This window comes from Hordeum vulgare, chromosome 2H (genome assembly GCF_904849725.1).
Source record: "Hordeum vulgare subsp. vulgare chromosome 2H, MorexV3_pseudomolecules_assembly, whole genome shotgun sequence".
NCBI lineage: Eukaryota > Viridiplantae > Streptophyta > Magnoliopsida > Poales > Poaceae > Hordeum > Hordeum vulgare.
The window spans coordinates 25,524,624-25,541,137 of record NC_058519.1 but is presented as its reverse complement, the minus strand read 5'-3'; the positions used below and the strand labels follow the sequence as shown (position 1 = coordinate 25,541,137).

General features: G+C 42.6%; 1 protein-coding gene and 1 long non-coding RNA gene across 2 annotated transcripts; both read right to left on the bottom strand.

The window, feature by feature from the left end:
• Positions 1-1,270: 1,270 nt before the first annotated feature.
• On the bottom strand, positions 1,271-2,118 carry LOC123429352. The gene is made up of 2 exons (XR_006622653.1): positions 2,020-2,118; positions 1,271-1,927 (listed from the first exon to the last, which is right to left on the bottom strand). It is a non-coding gene; the product is annotated as an uncharacterized LOC123429352 (long non-coding RNA).
• A 2,892-nt stretch (positions 2,119-5,010) lies between these two features.
• On the bottom strand, positions 5,011-8,064 carry LOC123425117. Its single transcript, XM_045108786.1, has one exon. It carries the CDS (start codon positions 7,999-8,001, stop codon positions 5,392-5,394), a length of 2,610 nt encoding a protein of 869 aa, XP_044964721.1. The 5' UTR covers positions 8,002-8,064; the 3' UTR covers positions 5,011-5,391.
• Positions 8,065-16,514: the final 8,450 nt, after the last annotated feature.

Sequence of the window (16,514 nt, the reverse complement as noted above, 5' to 3'; positions counted from 1 at the left end):
AGAGAGTGATTTTGACGAAGGACAATCTCGTTAAGAGAAGCTGGGTCGAAAACACCAGATGTTGTTTTTGTGATCGTAATGAGACTATTAAACACCTCTTTCTTGATTGTCTGCTTGTCCAATTGCTTTGGCGTACTATATATATAGCCTTTAACATTGGCCCTCCAATTAGTATAAACACGTTATTTGGGACGTGGCTAAGTGGAGTGCCAACAAATATCGCGGGTCACATTCGGATAGGAATATATGCTTTATTCTGGGCTATATGGAATTGGAGAAACGATGTCATATTTAACAACAAGAACTTCAACAACTTTTTGTAGGTTATCTACAAAACTACCACGTGGATTCATACATGGTCATTACTCACAACTGTAGAGTCGAGTGAGCTTTTGGCTACTATGTCCAAGCGATGGAAGACGGTAGCACGGGCTATCTTGAACCGGTTTGGATGGCGGCTAACTAATAGGCTAGATGTTTAGTCATCGAAGCTTATTGTTGTCTTAGCCGGATGTGGCTTTTATTGTTATTTTCTTGTATGAGTTCAATCTGTGAACTCTTTTAGATTGAGCACTTTTGTGAAACCTCTATTTTTATTTATTAATAAAATGGCAGCCAACTGTATATTATGGAAAATGACCTTGAGAAGTATGACGCCAACTGTAAATGTCTGACTTGGTCGAGAAAAGACCCTTGGAGGCATACTCCAGGGCAATGCACCCACTCTTAAGTCACAAAGAAATCCGTGTCATAAGGTCGCCAATTGAGACTATATGAAAGTTATAATTTTAGTTGGAAGTACTTACTCCACGATCCTGGTTGTGTTGCTTCGGTCACAGTCGAGCTGAAAACCAGAGCATAAAACAAGTCGCAAATCTTGGTGTTCATCTCACGGTCCAATAGAATATTACTGGATTTTAGGTCTGTAATACTCTCAAGCGAGAGGGCTTGTGCAAGTAGAGAAGCCCGTGTGTGATCCCATTGATTGTAGAGAGAATTCCTTATTTAACACTGGTTTAAATTTGTGTGTCCTGTTTAACACTGTTTAAAATATTCTTCCTTATATAACACCAACACTAAAATGTGTTCCCTTTCTAACATTTCCGTCCATTTTAACCATTGACGGTGTTAAATGGTACCTGAGAAGACGATTTTACCCCTGATGAAGTTGTGAGCAAAATACATCACATACTAAGTAATTCAAAATTTGAGCAGAACCTTTCCTATAAATTGATGCATATTAGGATCACACAATTCACATATACATATATTTCAACAAATAATATTCAGATTTGCACATAAACATCCAGGCTCATATCCAAATACGCATATATCACGTACAACATATCCAGGTTCATATATATAGGTCCAACATTCAAGTTCACATCATATGAGCAACACAGAAGGATTGTCATCATATCCAGGTTCACATACATAGTCCAAGTGACCAAAGCTTCATATACATGAGTTCACACAATATGACATGTTCACAAGCTAAGCCTTCTTTTGCTTCTTGTGCTCATTGCAGGGCTGGTTGGACTAGTCTTTTTGCTTCTAGTGCCCATTGCAGGGCTGTCAAATGGTACCATAGCACAAATTTCATCCTTTTTAGCAAGCTCCATCTTCTTTCCCTTCGTTGATGTACACTTGTACATGTATGGCAGCAGTAATTTCAAACATAAGCATCAAATCTTGGTCAGATTTTACTTCTGGACAAGTTTTAAGAACATCATCATAATACTGCACATGTGCAACTTCCAAATAACCCGGCGGATACTGCTCTACAATTGATTCAACCAAATCCTTATAATTTGTCAAGTCACAATCGATGACCTTCTCAAAACAAAAACATCTTATGTCCTTTCAAGCTTTCTTTCGATTGCCAAACAATTTAATTTTAAGCAAATAACTTGAACTTGGATCCATTCTGTGAATTCAAAAGACAAGTTTGCATGATAATTACTACCAGATGGACTGTTTTGCTACTAACATTACATGGAAATCTCAAGGAAATCTTACCCCTCTGGACATGCCCATGTAGCTGGTCCTGGAACTGCTGCCGAGCCCTGCCCAAGCCCCTCCGGCGTCGCACCCTGGGCCGGCCCCTTCGGTGGCACGCCCTGCCGCATCCCCTCCGACGTGGCGCCCTGGGCCGGCCCCTTCAGTGGCGCGCCCTGCCCCAGCCCCTCCGGCGTCGCCCCTCGCCCCGACCCCTCCGGCGTCGAGCCTCGCCCTAGCCCCTCCGGCGCCGCGCCTCGCCCCGGCTCCTCCAGTGTCGTGCCTCGCCCCGGCCCCTCCGGCGTCCTCGCCGAATCCATCCGGGGTCACGCCCTCGCCGGCCCCCTCTGGTGTGGATCGAGCGCCGCCGTCCATCTCGCTCTTGCTAGGGTTAGGACGAGGAAAGGTGGGCTGGGTGTGCCGTGAGAGAGAGAGGCGTCGCGCGAGAGAGAGGAATCGCTCGGCCAGGAGTTTCTTTTTTTCCTATGGGCAGGGGCAGTTTCGTCAATGCAAGTCTACTTTAACGGCATGGGCTAACAGAATGGACAAAAATGTTAGATAAGGCATAATGTTTACATTCGGTGCTACATAAGGAAGTAATATTTCTTCAGTGCTAAATAGGGAACCAATATTTAACATAGTGTTAGATAAGGAATTTTCTCTTGATTGTATGGAAGCGCTGCTCCCAGTTCAGCATTGGCCGACCCTTTCGCACTAGGAAAAAGTAATTCGATGCTTTTGCTTGTGTGAGAATTCCTTTAGGCTCTAGCCTGTAAGAAATCCTTTAGGCTCCTTGATTACTACAGTACATTCAAGCAAACGGAAGGCGGGCTCGAATGTGGAACCAGTGACAACCGAAGTACATCATGTTTTTTTTTAAATGAGTGTTACCTCCTGCCTCTGCATCAGCACGATGCATACGGTTCTTTTATTAAAATAAACAAACGGATCCTGGTCCACCGTAGTCTCGAACAAAGCATTTAAGAAGCAAAAGTAGATCAAAAAGTGTCACAACCGACAAAACAGGCCTAGATGCCTAACCATCTATATGTTTTCCACCATGTGCTTTCCAACTTTTGGTTTCCTCCAATTCCTCAGATATTCAAATCGCACAAATATTGTATGTACATGAAGTAAGTCCTATGATGAACCGAAGTCTTAAATGGTACTCAATTATATAGGTGTATCCATCTACTAGTGTCCGCTTTCCCTCGCACAAATTGCGAGCGCCAACCACTACGCATTCATCTTGTATGCATGTCTAGAACAGGGGGCACCATGTCTTTCAATTGCTCGTGACATATCTACTCATTATATCAGATAAAGAAGTTATTTTGACATCTCTTTTTAATGAGCTTCTCTTCCATTCTTCATATAGATTAAATGTTCACATATTTTTTGTATGCTCTGCAAGTTCGTAGGTTCCTCCCTTTCTTCTCCCCCATTTGTTGTTTTTCGATAAAGGGCGAATTTTATTAACTCATAATGAAGCATCAAAAGTATACAAACACAATGAATGCACACACAGCCTCTGCATAAGTAGGATGCACACAAACATCGACGCGCACGCACAAAATTACATTGCCAAATATAATTTCATACAAGACCAAAGCCATGGCTTGGTGGAGTAAAAAAAACAGAAGGGACCTCTGAAACGGTCAAAACAATGATCAACAACCTGTAACATCAACCATATCCATATCAACCATCTATTTACATCACAAGTACAACGAGAAAGGTTCTCCAACAACAACGACTTCAGAAAGGGAAAAACGCTCAAGCGCCCCCGTCCTCAAATCAAACAACTCAAGGCCAGAGCATGGTTTTTCACTTTGAAGATCAGTTCCGAGAAATACCATGAAAGATTATGAATAGATCGGAAGTTTCCTCTCGCAAAAAATGCCTTCAACAAGGTAACAACACAAAACATATTGACATTGGCAGATATAAGTATATAACCAATTAGGGTTCAACCTAGGGTTTTCAACCGAGAGCTCGAGACTGGTAATTGAGAAGCACCATCAAAATTGAAATTATCATGTATTGTCGCCATCACTTTACGCAATACCAGTAGTCACATACATAACAAGGTCTTCACTTGCAGGAAATTTCACGTTAAGACCGTGCTCGCATAAGCAGACAGTCATGCCATGACAAAGAGACCATCACCATCAAAAGCTTTGGACAATGAAGGTCGCCGTCACGTATGCGATGGGGATTGATGGAAGAAGGTCACCAATACCGTCAAAATCCCAATTCCGGATGCTCCCGCAATCCCACACCGTCCTCATGCTTCGTCATTCTCGTCTGTGGCGGTAGAATCCGTTAGCAAAACATACTCATCGCTGCCGTCAGATTTGAAGATCCAAGATTCCTTGCCGCATGTCACGACCTAGCTGTGCAGGACCATGCTGTCTCTTCCTTGGGCCCCGTAAACAAATGAGTTTGTAGGATAAGAGTGGGTTTCAAAAGCACATCCATGCCTCGATCGCCTACTGAGCTTAATTTTCTTGCCCCACACCACAACATTGTAACATATGCCTTTATGTCCTGCCAAAGGGAAAACAGAACCTAGAGAATTGCAAAAGGTGTTTTTTCAAGTGCAAAGACATCAGTCCTAGGATCAACATTTACTTCAGTTTGGGACTGGTTCACAACAGCATACACCTTCTCTGCTAGGCAAAATGAAAGAGTGAAAAAACAATGCCATGAATTGACACATAATATTTTGCCTCACCAGGTTTATCGTACTACCGAGTTACCATATTTCATGAACGCTGTACCCCAAACTTCTTTTAAGAACTTCGAGAAAATGTGATATTAGCAAAATTAAAAAACCACCAGGTTTGATTGGGTGCACGGTGCTACTCCATAAATAGTGATCTCACATCTAAATAGCTTGTGTCGTCAATGGCATGCACAATCGGCCACACAAAAATGGTGGTGAGCACTACAATAAAATGTAATTTAGCCCAAAGCTGTAACTGGATTTCATTTAACAACAACAACAACAACAACAACAACAACAATAACAAAGCCTTTAGTGCCAAACAAGTTGGGGTAAGCAGATCCCATCCAGAATCCTTCACAGTTAAATCATACTACTACGGTCTACGGGTTTTAGTTGAACTACGAGCGAAGGAAGAGTGTCGATTCAATAACCTGACCGAAAGTAAAAAACAGCAGCTGCAACAAATGTCAGGCCTCTAACTAGATCTTAGAGGCACCGGCTGCAGGAAGACTAAACAAGCACATAATAACATCACTGGAACTGGAACATGGAGAACTCTCGGCAGCTTGAAACACGGTGTGACCAACTTCCGCAGAACCTTCTGTCTTGTAATTCCGTCGTGAAAAGAGGCTTCCAAAAGATTCCCCATGAACAGAGTTATCTCACGTTGAATCAATGCCGAGAAACCTCTCTGGCACCGAGAAAGGATCGAGCTCCAAACAGCCTCGAAGCTTGCCTCCTTTTTCATTTGTGAGATGGAAGTGAGGGATCTGGTGAGAGAACTTTAAGAACTCATCCGTACATATCGTGTTCACAGCTGGCTCTCTTCTAAATACTGTCCTGTGACCATCCACCTTTCTCAACAGCTTAACTTGTATGGGCGAATCAGTACGGGTCAATATCTCCACCAATTCATAGTCACAATTTTTAAAATCACGCGCAGTCCATCCAGCCCTCCAGTCCTTGTAAACGGCCCAGACCTCACGAAGGCGAGGGATTATTTCATATTCGTTTCTTCTACCAGTTGGTCTACCACATACAGGATGAGAAAATGATTCTGTGCCAGTGTAAGTCATAATAGCATCACTGTCGCTGGAAACCCTAAAGGTTCCACAGCCAACAGGCCGATCTTCGTTGACCAATCTTTCCTCCTCCTCTCCCCGAGGAGAGACATCAAGCCATCTCACTTGTACTTTGTTATTCTTGAGATCGACTTTCCTTATGCCAGCATAGTAATTGGGGAACTTATCTATATCATTGTAGAGAGCCCAGATTTGCCCAGGTTCAAACTTGTCAAGCGATTTCATTTCTGTAAATTCATAGAATTCTGATTCAACGCAGCACTCAAATTCTGTCTGGATAATATCATCAGATTCCTCATAAACATCAGTACTGCCCTGTACAGCAGATTGAGTGTAACTACTGCTTTCTGGAACAACAGAAGCAAAAACATCTTCCAAGTTAGGGGGGAGCGCGTCAGGATCAAGTTCAACAGCTCCTTCTGGAATGCCATCTCTTTCGGTCCCCTCCATCCAATGGTAAGGGACACAATGTGAAAACCTTAGCGTGTTATCCTGAGGTATCACGTAAGGGGTTGCCTCTTTCAACCCCGTAAATAAGCTAACAAAGCCATTTACTTTTACGAGCGGCATCACGATGATGCTGGTGCTTGTCGTGAAATCAGACAGAACCTGAATAAGTTCATACTTAAAATCAGTGTGGTTTTCAGCCCCCGGACTCCAGCCAATGTCCCATCCCTTGAAAAGGGCCCAAACTTCACCTTTCCTAGGATATATCTCATACCAGTTTCCTGTCTTGATTTTCTCACAGGAAATGATATGGGAGAAGATGTTAGTTTCTTTAGCTGTGTCGGACGCTCCATGCTTAAAACGTCCACAAGCAACAGGCAGCTGCCCACGTGACCATGCCGCCTCTGCTTTATTTCTGGGATCAAATTCCAGCGAAACAAAGTGCACCTCAAACTTTGGGGCTCTTCTTACCTTTGTAATTCGAGCATAAAATCTTGGCATACAGCATCGGCTATCATAGACAGCCCAGATCTGGTTGCGTCTGAACCGACTTACATCTCGAAGTTGGTCGAAGTAAAAAAATTCAGGACATAATACTTCCGCTTGCGAATCGTCAGATTCTTCAGCAACATCCATACCTTCTCCAGCAGATGGAGTGTTATGGTCTCTGTTCTCTACCACCGACGTCTTTGCAAAGATCCCTGCATTCACGCATGTAGCATGCTGCCTCTCCCCAACCCCATCAGATTCCATGTGAGATTTATTTCCTCTGGATGAGCCGGTATATTTGGCATCAAACTCCGAGCCTTTTACTGACCTGCTTTCTGAAACAACACAGGCAAGAGGCTGTTCCAAGTTAAGGGGAAGCGCTGCAGGATCAAGTTCGAGAGCTCCTTCTGGAATGCCTTCATTTTCAATTGCGCCCGTCAAACGGTACGGGATATGATGCGAGAACCATATAGTGTCATCGTGAGGTATGAGGTATGGAGTAGCCTCTTTGTCCTGAATAAATAAGCTAACAAAGACTTTTATCTTGACAAGCGGCATGACAGTGATGCTAGTGCCAGACGTGAAATCAGAGAGGACCTGAACAACTTCATACTTGTAGTTCTTTTGGTTGTGAGCACCTGAACTCCAACCAATGTCCCATCCCTTGAGAAGAGCCCAAACTTCATCTTTCCTAGGATATATTTCATAAGAGTTCCTTCTACCAGTGAATATAGCATGTACACGATGAGAAAAACGTTCCGTGTCAGCGTAAATCATAATACCTTGGGTGGTGGCAACCCTATAGGTTCCACAGCCAACGGTTCGATCTACTACCAAACTTTTCTCCTCCTCTCCATCGGGACAGACTTCAAGCCATCTTGCATGTACTTCATTATTCTTTAGATCAACTTTCTCTATGAAGGCATAGTAATTCGGAAACTTATCTATGTCACTGTAGAGAGCCCATATCTGCCCATGTTCGAACTTCTGAAGCATTCTAATTTCTGAAAATAGTCCTGCACTTATCCATAACTCGGCAAACTGTTGATGTGGACCAAAAGGAACATGTTGCCCAGTTAAAGCATGTGCTATGAAGGCCTTCGAGCAATTCTGGCAGTGTACAGCTTTCTTCAAAATTGCATGGTGGTGCTGATATTTGGTGCTACAGGTTGGACAGATGGTCCAAAATGTTGGCGGCATTGCCGAATTTGAGCCCGATGGCTGTTGTCGCTCAAAATTATTATGGAGATTCATGGTAGTATGGACTGAGATATACTACTTCTAGACAATAAAGAGCAAGCAGTAAACCAAAGAAAGGTAACTTGTCAACCTGCACCAAACAAATACAAAATTATGATCAAGAAATTTCATGAGTACATTCTAAAACAGAAGAACAGCATGTGCTACATAAGGGTGTGTACAACTGTACATTGGTGCTATCATAGCGATGCAACCTACGATAATTGCCAAGCTGGAAGAGAGAAAAAATGAGAGAAAAAAAGGTTTGTCTTTTCTAGCTAAGAGATTTCCTAATTTAATTTTAAACATCCCATAAATTTAGGAGCACACAAACATTAATTGCTAGAGATGACACTAAGAGAAAATCAACTGCATAATACTCCCTCCGTTCCTAAATATAAGTCTTTTTAGAGGTTCCACTAGTGGACTACATACGGATGTATATAGACATAGTTTAAAATGTAGATTCATTCATTTTGTTCCGTATGTAGACTCCTAGTGAAATCTCTTAAAAGACTTATATTTAGGAACGGAGGGAGTATGTTTTTGTCCTCTCTAAATGACATGCATGGTATAAGAGAAAATCAACGACTCGACATGCCTAACAAACAACCAAAGAACAACACTCACTTTCTTGCGACCCTAAAATAACAAAAATAACTCAAAAGCAGCAATCCCATAATTTTTAGCTATTGTTACCTAGATGAAAGACCGTTAGCACTCAAAATGGAATGCATGTGTTTAGACTTCATTAGATAATCCATAGGTTAAGCATTTGACGGATCAGTTTCGACTTTCAACAGATATATGTTAAAGTAATCAGAGAGCACTCCCAGCAGGGTTCAATTTCCCCGATTCCAGATAAGTCCTGCAAACCACCAGAAATGACTAGCTTGGTTTTCCCGTATATTCCGATTAAACCTGTCTCTTCATCTTCATGTTGTATCTTTCTCAGTTATTTTATTGTCCTTGAAAAAATATACTTTGTGTTTCGCGGAGGAACCCTTTGACACGTTGGCTACAATATTTGTTTCAAGGTAATGCTACAAAAAACAAATTAGGGACAATTAAAACTCCATAGTTTTTTTTTTGAGAGAGATTAAAACTCCATAGTTGGTGCTTGTACTCTGTGCCTTCTTTGGCATTCTATAATGCACAATGAAACGCAAGAAGGAAAAAGGACGGCGACAACTGATAGCTTAGCAAGCTAGTAAACCGATCCATCCACTACAAAAGGAAGAAAATATAATGGTGATCTTCATCAGTGACTTGAATCCCTTAATAAATCAGATTTCTCTTGCCTATTAACCCATGTCAAAACGCCCTTAGCCCCACCCCCACACCTTCCCCAGGGGCGACCCCAATCCCCCCGCCTCCGGCGCAACCTTCTCACCCCTCCCCCTCACCGTCGTCGTCCTTGCTGGCGAAAGGCCCGGCGTGGATTGGGAGCGGCAGGGTAGTCTTGCAGCACCATCTTCTTCCCTTATACCCCCTCTCCCCCTAACCTAGCATAAGTCACTAGCGGTGGGGCTTTCCTACCGCACCTGGAAGTAGGCCGCCTCGGGCGGAGGTGCTCGCGACCAGGAGGGTTAGCGTTGTGCCTCGCCTTGGCCTGGGGGTTCACCGCCATAGAGCCCGCCTCAGCCTAGACCTAGAGCCTGGTGGGGCTCTCCGACCTGATTCAGGGTCACAACCACGGGGCATGTGGACACCGACCACCTCACGACATAGTCACGGCCAGGGGCACTGGTGGATACCTTGCCCGACTTTGAGCCAGGGGCGGGCTGCCTAAGGTGCCCATGCCTACCCAGATATGGGGGGCAGGGTGGGGGTTGTTTAACCAGATGGTTGGTTGTGGCCGCCGTCTTCTGCTCATGGGTGTTGCTCCCGTCGTCAGGCTGTTTTCGCTTGCTCGGTGTTGTTGTTGACAGGTGATGGGCACCGGCGGGGGTCGGGGTGTGTCTACTCTGACGCATGTATCCATGTTGGTCAGCGATTAGGGCTAGGGTGTGTGGTTCCTTGGATGCCGGGGCGGCGGCTCAACATGGTGGTCCGCCTGCTTGGCCTTTCAGTACGTTTCTTCGCGGCGGTGGTGGTTGCATTTTTTGGTCACGTGGGCGACAAGGGATGTGTCGGTGGGTGATCCTGGTGATGGTGGTGCTTTGGCAGCCATGGCTCCCAAATCGTGTTGTGGAGACTTGTTTTGGTGGCAACATGCCTACCCTTGGGACGGGTTGGTGCTTGTGATTCGCCGTGTAGCATGGGTGAGAGACTGTGGGGAAAAGCTCTGTGCTTCGACGCCAATAGCAAAAATGCATGTGGGTGTTGCGCCCCACTTGAGGGCGTCGTTGTGGTCCTTCTCCCAGGGCTCCGAGTGAAAACGTTGACTAGTCTTTGGTCTTGGAGAGAACAACTCTTGAGGGCATTGTTGTGGAGTCCAGGTTCCTTCCGGTCCCGCCATGCAGTCGACGACGGGCCAATTTGGATCCTATCTTCAAGTGTCTTCACTCTGGCATGAGGCAGTCTCGCTTGCCTCCTGATCTTTTACACGGGTCCTCGTTGGCTCCACTTGCGGTCCTCGATATCCACAGGCAGGATTGGTGCTCCACACTCCGCAACGGGTGGCAACGGGCCCTCCCTCGCGATAGCTTGGTGTGAGCGGTATATCATGGTCTGGCGGTTTTCCAAGAAGGCACGGTTCCTTTTATTGTGAGTAGTCTAGGTCGTTTTGTGGTAGGGTGTGGCTGCTCCTGTACTTTCGCCTTTTACCTTTTATCTGCTTTGTAAGAGGATCTGCAGGGGTGGAGCTAGCCTAGCACCGGGACCCGGGCCTCCTTCATTGCAAGAGTGATTAACACTGAGCGAGATTGTAAAAAAGCTACAGTTAGCAAGGGAATTATTCCTCATGCCCCGGGCCCAGGCCCCCCCAGCCTGGGTCCTGTCTCCGCCACTGTCCTCATCACCTTGTATTGGTTCAGCTCTGTTGATTTATATATAAAGCGGGGTGGAAGCCTTTTTTGGTGATATATCAGATTTCTCTCTACCTTATGTGCAAGTTCAGTTATGCTGCAATTTTTTCATTGTTCAATCATGTATTTGTTTAATGATGTAATGCCCATTTCTCAATCCTTTTGCTAGATACAGGGAACGGTGAAGTTTTGGTCTCGAACTGTCCGTTGAGTCTATTTCACACCCTCAGCCCCAAGACCACTTAATTTACATCCACGACTATACAACTGCAAATAACCCAATCAACCTAAATACCTTGTTTTCACTGATACAACTTCCTATTAGGCGGTATATATTGAGGTGGTATTGTTGTCAGCTATCGCCATGGAACATACGCCTCCCCAAACTCTATGTTCGTGTTGTAGTCCAGTTATATCATCCCCAAACTATAAATCTACGCAGTCCACTCATCTGTGACTGTTAGCTCCACTGTGAACCTCCCTTACATTCATATGCAGTTAACCTCTTGCTAGTTTCTTATAAGTTAGGTGGGTTGAGTGAACGAATTCTGATAGTCGATGAATGTCGAATATATGATTTTGTTATGTGGATAGAGATAAAGATTCAAGTACAAGCAAGGCCACAATGGTACTAGATGTCATACATATACGAATTAAATGTTTTTCTTTTGCAGAAATAAATCTTCTGTAACAAGTTTTACAAGCTTTTTCTTCATATATTTACTACTATGATGAAGCATAACAATTACAGTTTTTATGGCCCGCAATAAAGCTTCATGCCAAAAGTATATATAACCTCTCTATTTTCTATTGCACCCAACCATAAGCTTTTGAGATCCAAAAATTAGCAAATGCAATGTGAAAGAAATAAGGCACATATTTAACAAAAGCCTGAATCAAGATCACATATTTTCTGCCCAAAGAAATATGGTTAATAAAGCAAGCCAACAAAGTTTCCAATAAGGCGACTTTAAGTTCACTAGCCATGGATTAGTGAAATATTTTGCTCCCTCAGATCCATATTAATTGTTGCTGATTTAGTACAATTTTGTACTAGATCAGCACCAATTAATATGGATTGGAGGGAGTACTATAATCAGTGTCATATTGTACAATGAAAAATTTATAAAGTGAACATTCACAAAATAACCAGCTAGGATCTAAACTACAATGAAGGAAATCAAAAGAAAACGTAACTGGACACTTTATTCAACATATACCGGAGTTTGAGAGATTTTGTCATTAAGGTATGGCGCTATTAACTGATATCAGAGGCCCAAGGCAATATCTTGTCATGCAGTGGAATAATATTATGTAGTCGTGACAAATAAGCAGATTCATAGAAATAAAATTCTTTAGAATTTGGCCAACATGTAATTGGCAGATAAAAATAGTTGACTGTGTCCAGATGTACATGTATGATTTATAGAATGATCAAATTTGTAAACAGAGAAAACAGAAGTATATACTTACCACAGATGATCGTCATGACAGGCACAAGAGCACGAGCTTGGTACTGTCTGCGGAAACAATTGTCTCATTAATGTTTGTTTTCAACTTAGCACTACGCTCATAATCGTACACACTTCAAAAATAATTGTTACGTGCAACCACCAACCAATATGATTCTTATTATTATATGGCTCCATCTCAATACAAAATAGGGATGAGAAGCTAAAGGGGAAAATAGAATAGTTCTCAGTACCACTCTTGGTATTTTTCAATAAACAGAGGCAAAAGCTTTACCTTGTATCGTTAATTAAGAAGGTTGTTGCCTAATTAATTAGAGGAAAACCGCGCAAAACCTAGAGTCAACTTCTGTTCTTTCTGTCCAAATGAACAGAAGAATAAAAACTCTAATTTAATAGAAAAAATAAGGAATGCATTTAGTATTCAAGTTAAAAAAGGTAGCACGACCCTTTTTCCTCAAAAAATTGCCCCTTTTTTTCCAACAACAGAGAAAAAGCTTTGTACATCTCAAGCTCACTTCCACACTGCAGGGACATATTTCCCAATGGACATACCAATCATTTGGTGCATAGGAGTCCTGCTAAAAGACTAACGACAAAAGAAACTGGGCCCATGGCTACAAGCCTAGTAAGTAGTAATCGGCGTGACGGAGCAACCCATAATCAGAGGGCCAAAGGGAACAAACCCTAGCAGATTGAATCCAGATTTGCCCGAAGTTCATCAGTCAAGATGTACGCTATTCCGGCGAAAACAAAATCGGAAATACTAACGAGCTGACGTTCGCTCAGCAGCACATACTTACCACTACGGTCATAACCGTATAAACTTCAAAAATAAATGCTACATGGAACTACCAACCAATATGATTCTTACTGCTAGTTTGCTCCATCTCAATACAGAAAAGGAAAGGAGGCTAAAAATAGAATAACTTTTACTGTTGATGTTTTTCAGGAAACAGAGACAAAAGCTTTGCCTCATTTCATTGATTAAGAAGGTTGTTGCCTGATCAATCGGAGGAAACCAGGGCAAAATCTAGAACCAACTTCTGTTTCTTTCGTCCAATTGAACAGAGAAACAAAAAATCTACTCCCTCCGTACCTAAATATAAGTCTTTTAAGATATTTCACTAGGTGTCTACATACGAAGCAAAATGAGTGAATCTATACTCTAAAGTATGTCTATATACATCTGTATGTAGTTCATTAGTGAAATCTCTAGAAAGACTTATATTTAGGAACGGAGGGAGTAATTCAGTAACAAAATAATGAATGCATTGGATATTCAGGCTAGAAGGTAACACTACAAAAGTAGTTTTCCCCCATATTTTTTCTCAAAAAACACTTTCGCTGTTTTCTGCTACACAAATTCCCACCTTTCCCCCACTTACCCATTGCAGCGACATGTTTCCCAAAGTAGACCACAACAGAGATACCAATCCCTTTTTTGCTCAAAAGTAGTTCTCCCCAAATATTTTGCTCAAAAAATGTTTTCACTGTTTTCTGCTACACAAATTCCCCCCTTTTCCCCATTACAAAGGCATATTTCCCAAAGGAGACCAACACCAACAGAGATACCAATCCTTTGGTGCATAGGAGTCCTGCCAAAAGAAATCCTATAACGGAAGAAGAAAGAAATTGAGCCCATGTCTGTGAATCGGAGTGACGTAGCAAACCAAAATCAAGTTCCCCCAAACCCAAAATCAGAAGGTCAAAGGAAAAAAAAAAACGTTCATCAGTCAATATGTACGTTATTCCGGCGAAAACAAAAATGGAAATACTAACGAGCTGACGTTCGCTCAGCAGCACATACTTACCACTACGGTCATAATCAGATAAATAAACTTCGAAAACAAATGCTACATGGAACGACCAACCAATAGGATTCTTACACCTATTTTGCTCCATCTCAATACAGAAAGGGAAAGGAGGCTAAAAATAGAATAATTTTCACTGTTGATGTTTTTCAGGAAATAGAGACAAAAGCTTTGCCGTGTTTCACTAATTAAGAAGGTCGTTGCCCGATTAATCGGACGAAATGAAATCCGGGCAGAATCTAGAATCGGTTCCTGTTTCTTTCTGTCCAATTGAACAGAGAAATATAAAATCTAATTCAGTAACGAAATAATGGATGCATTGAATATTCAAGCTAGAAGGTAACACTACAAAAGTAGTTTTCCCAAAATATTTTGCTCAAAAAATGGTTTCACTGTTTTGTGCTACAAACAAATCCCCCCGCCCCGCTTTTTCCCCATTGCAGAGGCATGTTTCCCAAAGGAGACCAACACCAACAGAGATACAGTGCCAATCCTTTGGTGCATAGGAGTCCTGCTAAAGGAAACCCTGCCGGAAGAAGAAAGAAATTGGAAGCATTATTTGTGACGATTTCTACGAATCGGAGTGACGGGGGAACCCAAAATCAAGTTCCCCCAAACCCTAGCCGATCAACAAATAGATCCTAGATATCCGACACTGAATCCGGATTCGCCAGTCCCAAAGCTCATCAGTCAAAGACGTACACATTATTAGTATTCAATCAAACGCGAGCTAGCTTTTTGTTGCCTCAACTGAATCCTGAAGGCATGCGGGAGAGCAGAAGAGACAGTACGATTACATACCTAATCGTCGGCGGCCGGTAATGCGCGAGCGCGACGACGAGGGCGATGCCGACCCCGGCCGAGGAGGAGGAAGGAGCGAGGGTTTTTCTGTGTAGCAGGGGAGGAGGGAGGGAGAGGGAGATGTGGACGCAGGAGACCGACGGAGGAAAACAAAACTAATTTTGGGTCAAGAGGACGGCCATGGCGGAGGTCAACAGGTCAAGTCTTATCAAGTCAGTCCGACCTGTAAACACACACACAGCGTGACCCTCCTATAGCCATTTTTCACAACCCCGCGCTGCTGTGAACGCACTTAATTTGTTATTCTATTTTTGCAAATATGAGCGGTGCCTACTTATAAGTACTAATCCACTGCGTGGAATAGAGTTTTCCTCCGCTTATGGGAAAGGAAGAAAAAAGGGGCATGGTAAAACCTTTATGACTAATTTTGGTGATGCTTATTTGATCTTGCTGAAAAAAACAGAAACTTTGCGTTCACGAAATTAGTTTTATTTTCTATCCAGAAATAGGCTTTGAGTTGATTCTTTTTGCTGCTGGTTGATATGCCAATTGCCCAAATTGTCATAATTTTTAGAATTTTTGAGATACCAGAAATATACGAAGTGTACAGATTGATACAGACTGGTCTGTTTTTGACAGATTCTGTTTTTGTTGTGTTGATTGCTTATTTTGATGAAACTATGGATAGTATCGGGGGTACTAGGCATGAAAAAGTGATAATACAGTAATATAACACCAATATAAATAGAAATCAAGTTTGCTACAGTACCTAAAGAGGTGGTGGTTTGTTTTCTTATGCTAATGATATCACGAGTTTCTGTTTAAGTTTTGTGTTGTGAAGTTTTTAAATTTTGGGTGATGTTTTCATGGACAATGGGATAAAGAGTGGAAAGAGCTCAAGCTTGGGGATGCCCAAGGCATCCCAAGCCAAATTCAAGGACACCAAAAAGCCTAAGCTTGGGGATGCCCCGGGAAGGCACCCCCTCTTTCGTCTTCAATCCATCGGTAACGTTACTTGGAGCTATATTTTTATTCACCACATGATATGTGTTTTGCTTGGAGCGTCGTGTATTATAGGAGTTTTTTATTTTTGTTGTGTCACAATCATCCTTGTTGCCCACCTTTTTGAGAGAGACATGCACTCATCGTGAATTTGCCAGAATACTCATTGAGCTTCGTTTATATCTTTTGAGTTAGGCAATTTAGCTCGCACGTGCTTCACTTATATCTTTTGAGCTAGATAACTTTGCTCTAGTGCTTCACTTAGATCTTTTTAGAGCACGGCGGTGTTATATTTTGGAGAAATAAAACTCTCGATCTTCACTTATATCTTTTTGAGAGTGCTCTCTTTGAGTAACTTGATAATTGGCTTGTGCTATGAAAGAGTCCTAAAGATGATAGGCATCCAAAGAGGATATAGTAAAAACTTCCATATTCATGTGCATTGATTAGTAAAGAGAAGTTTGATTCCTCTC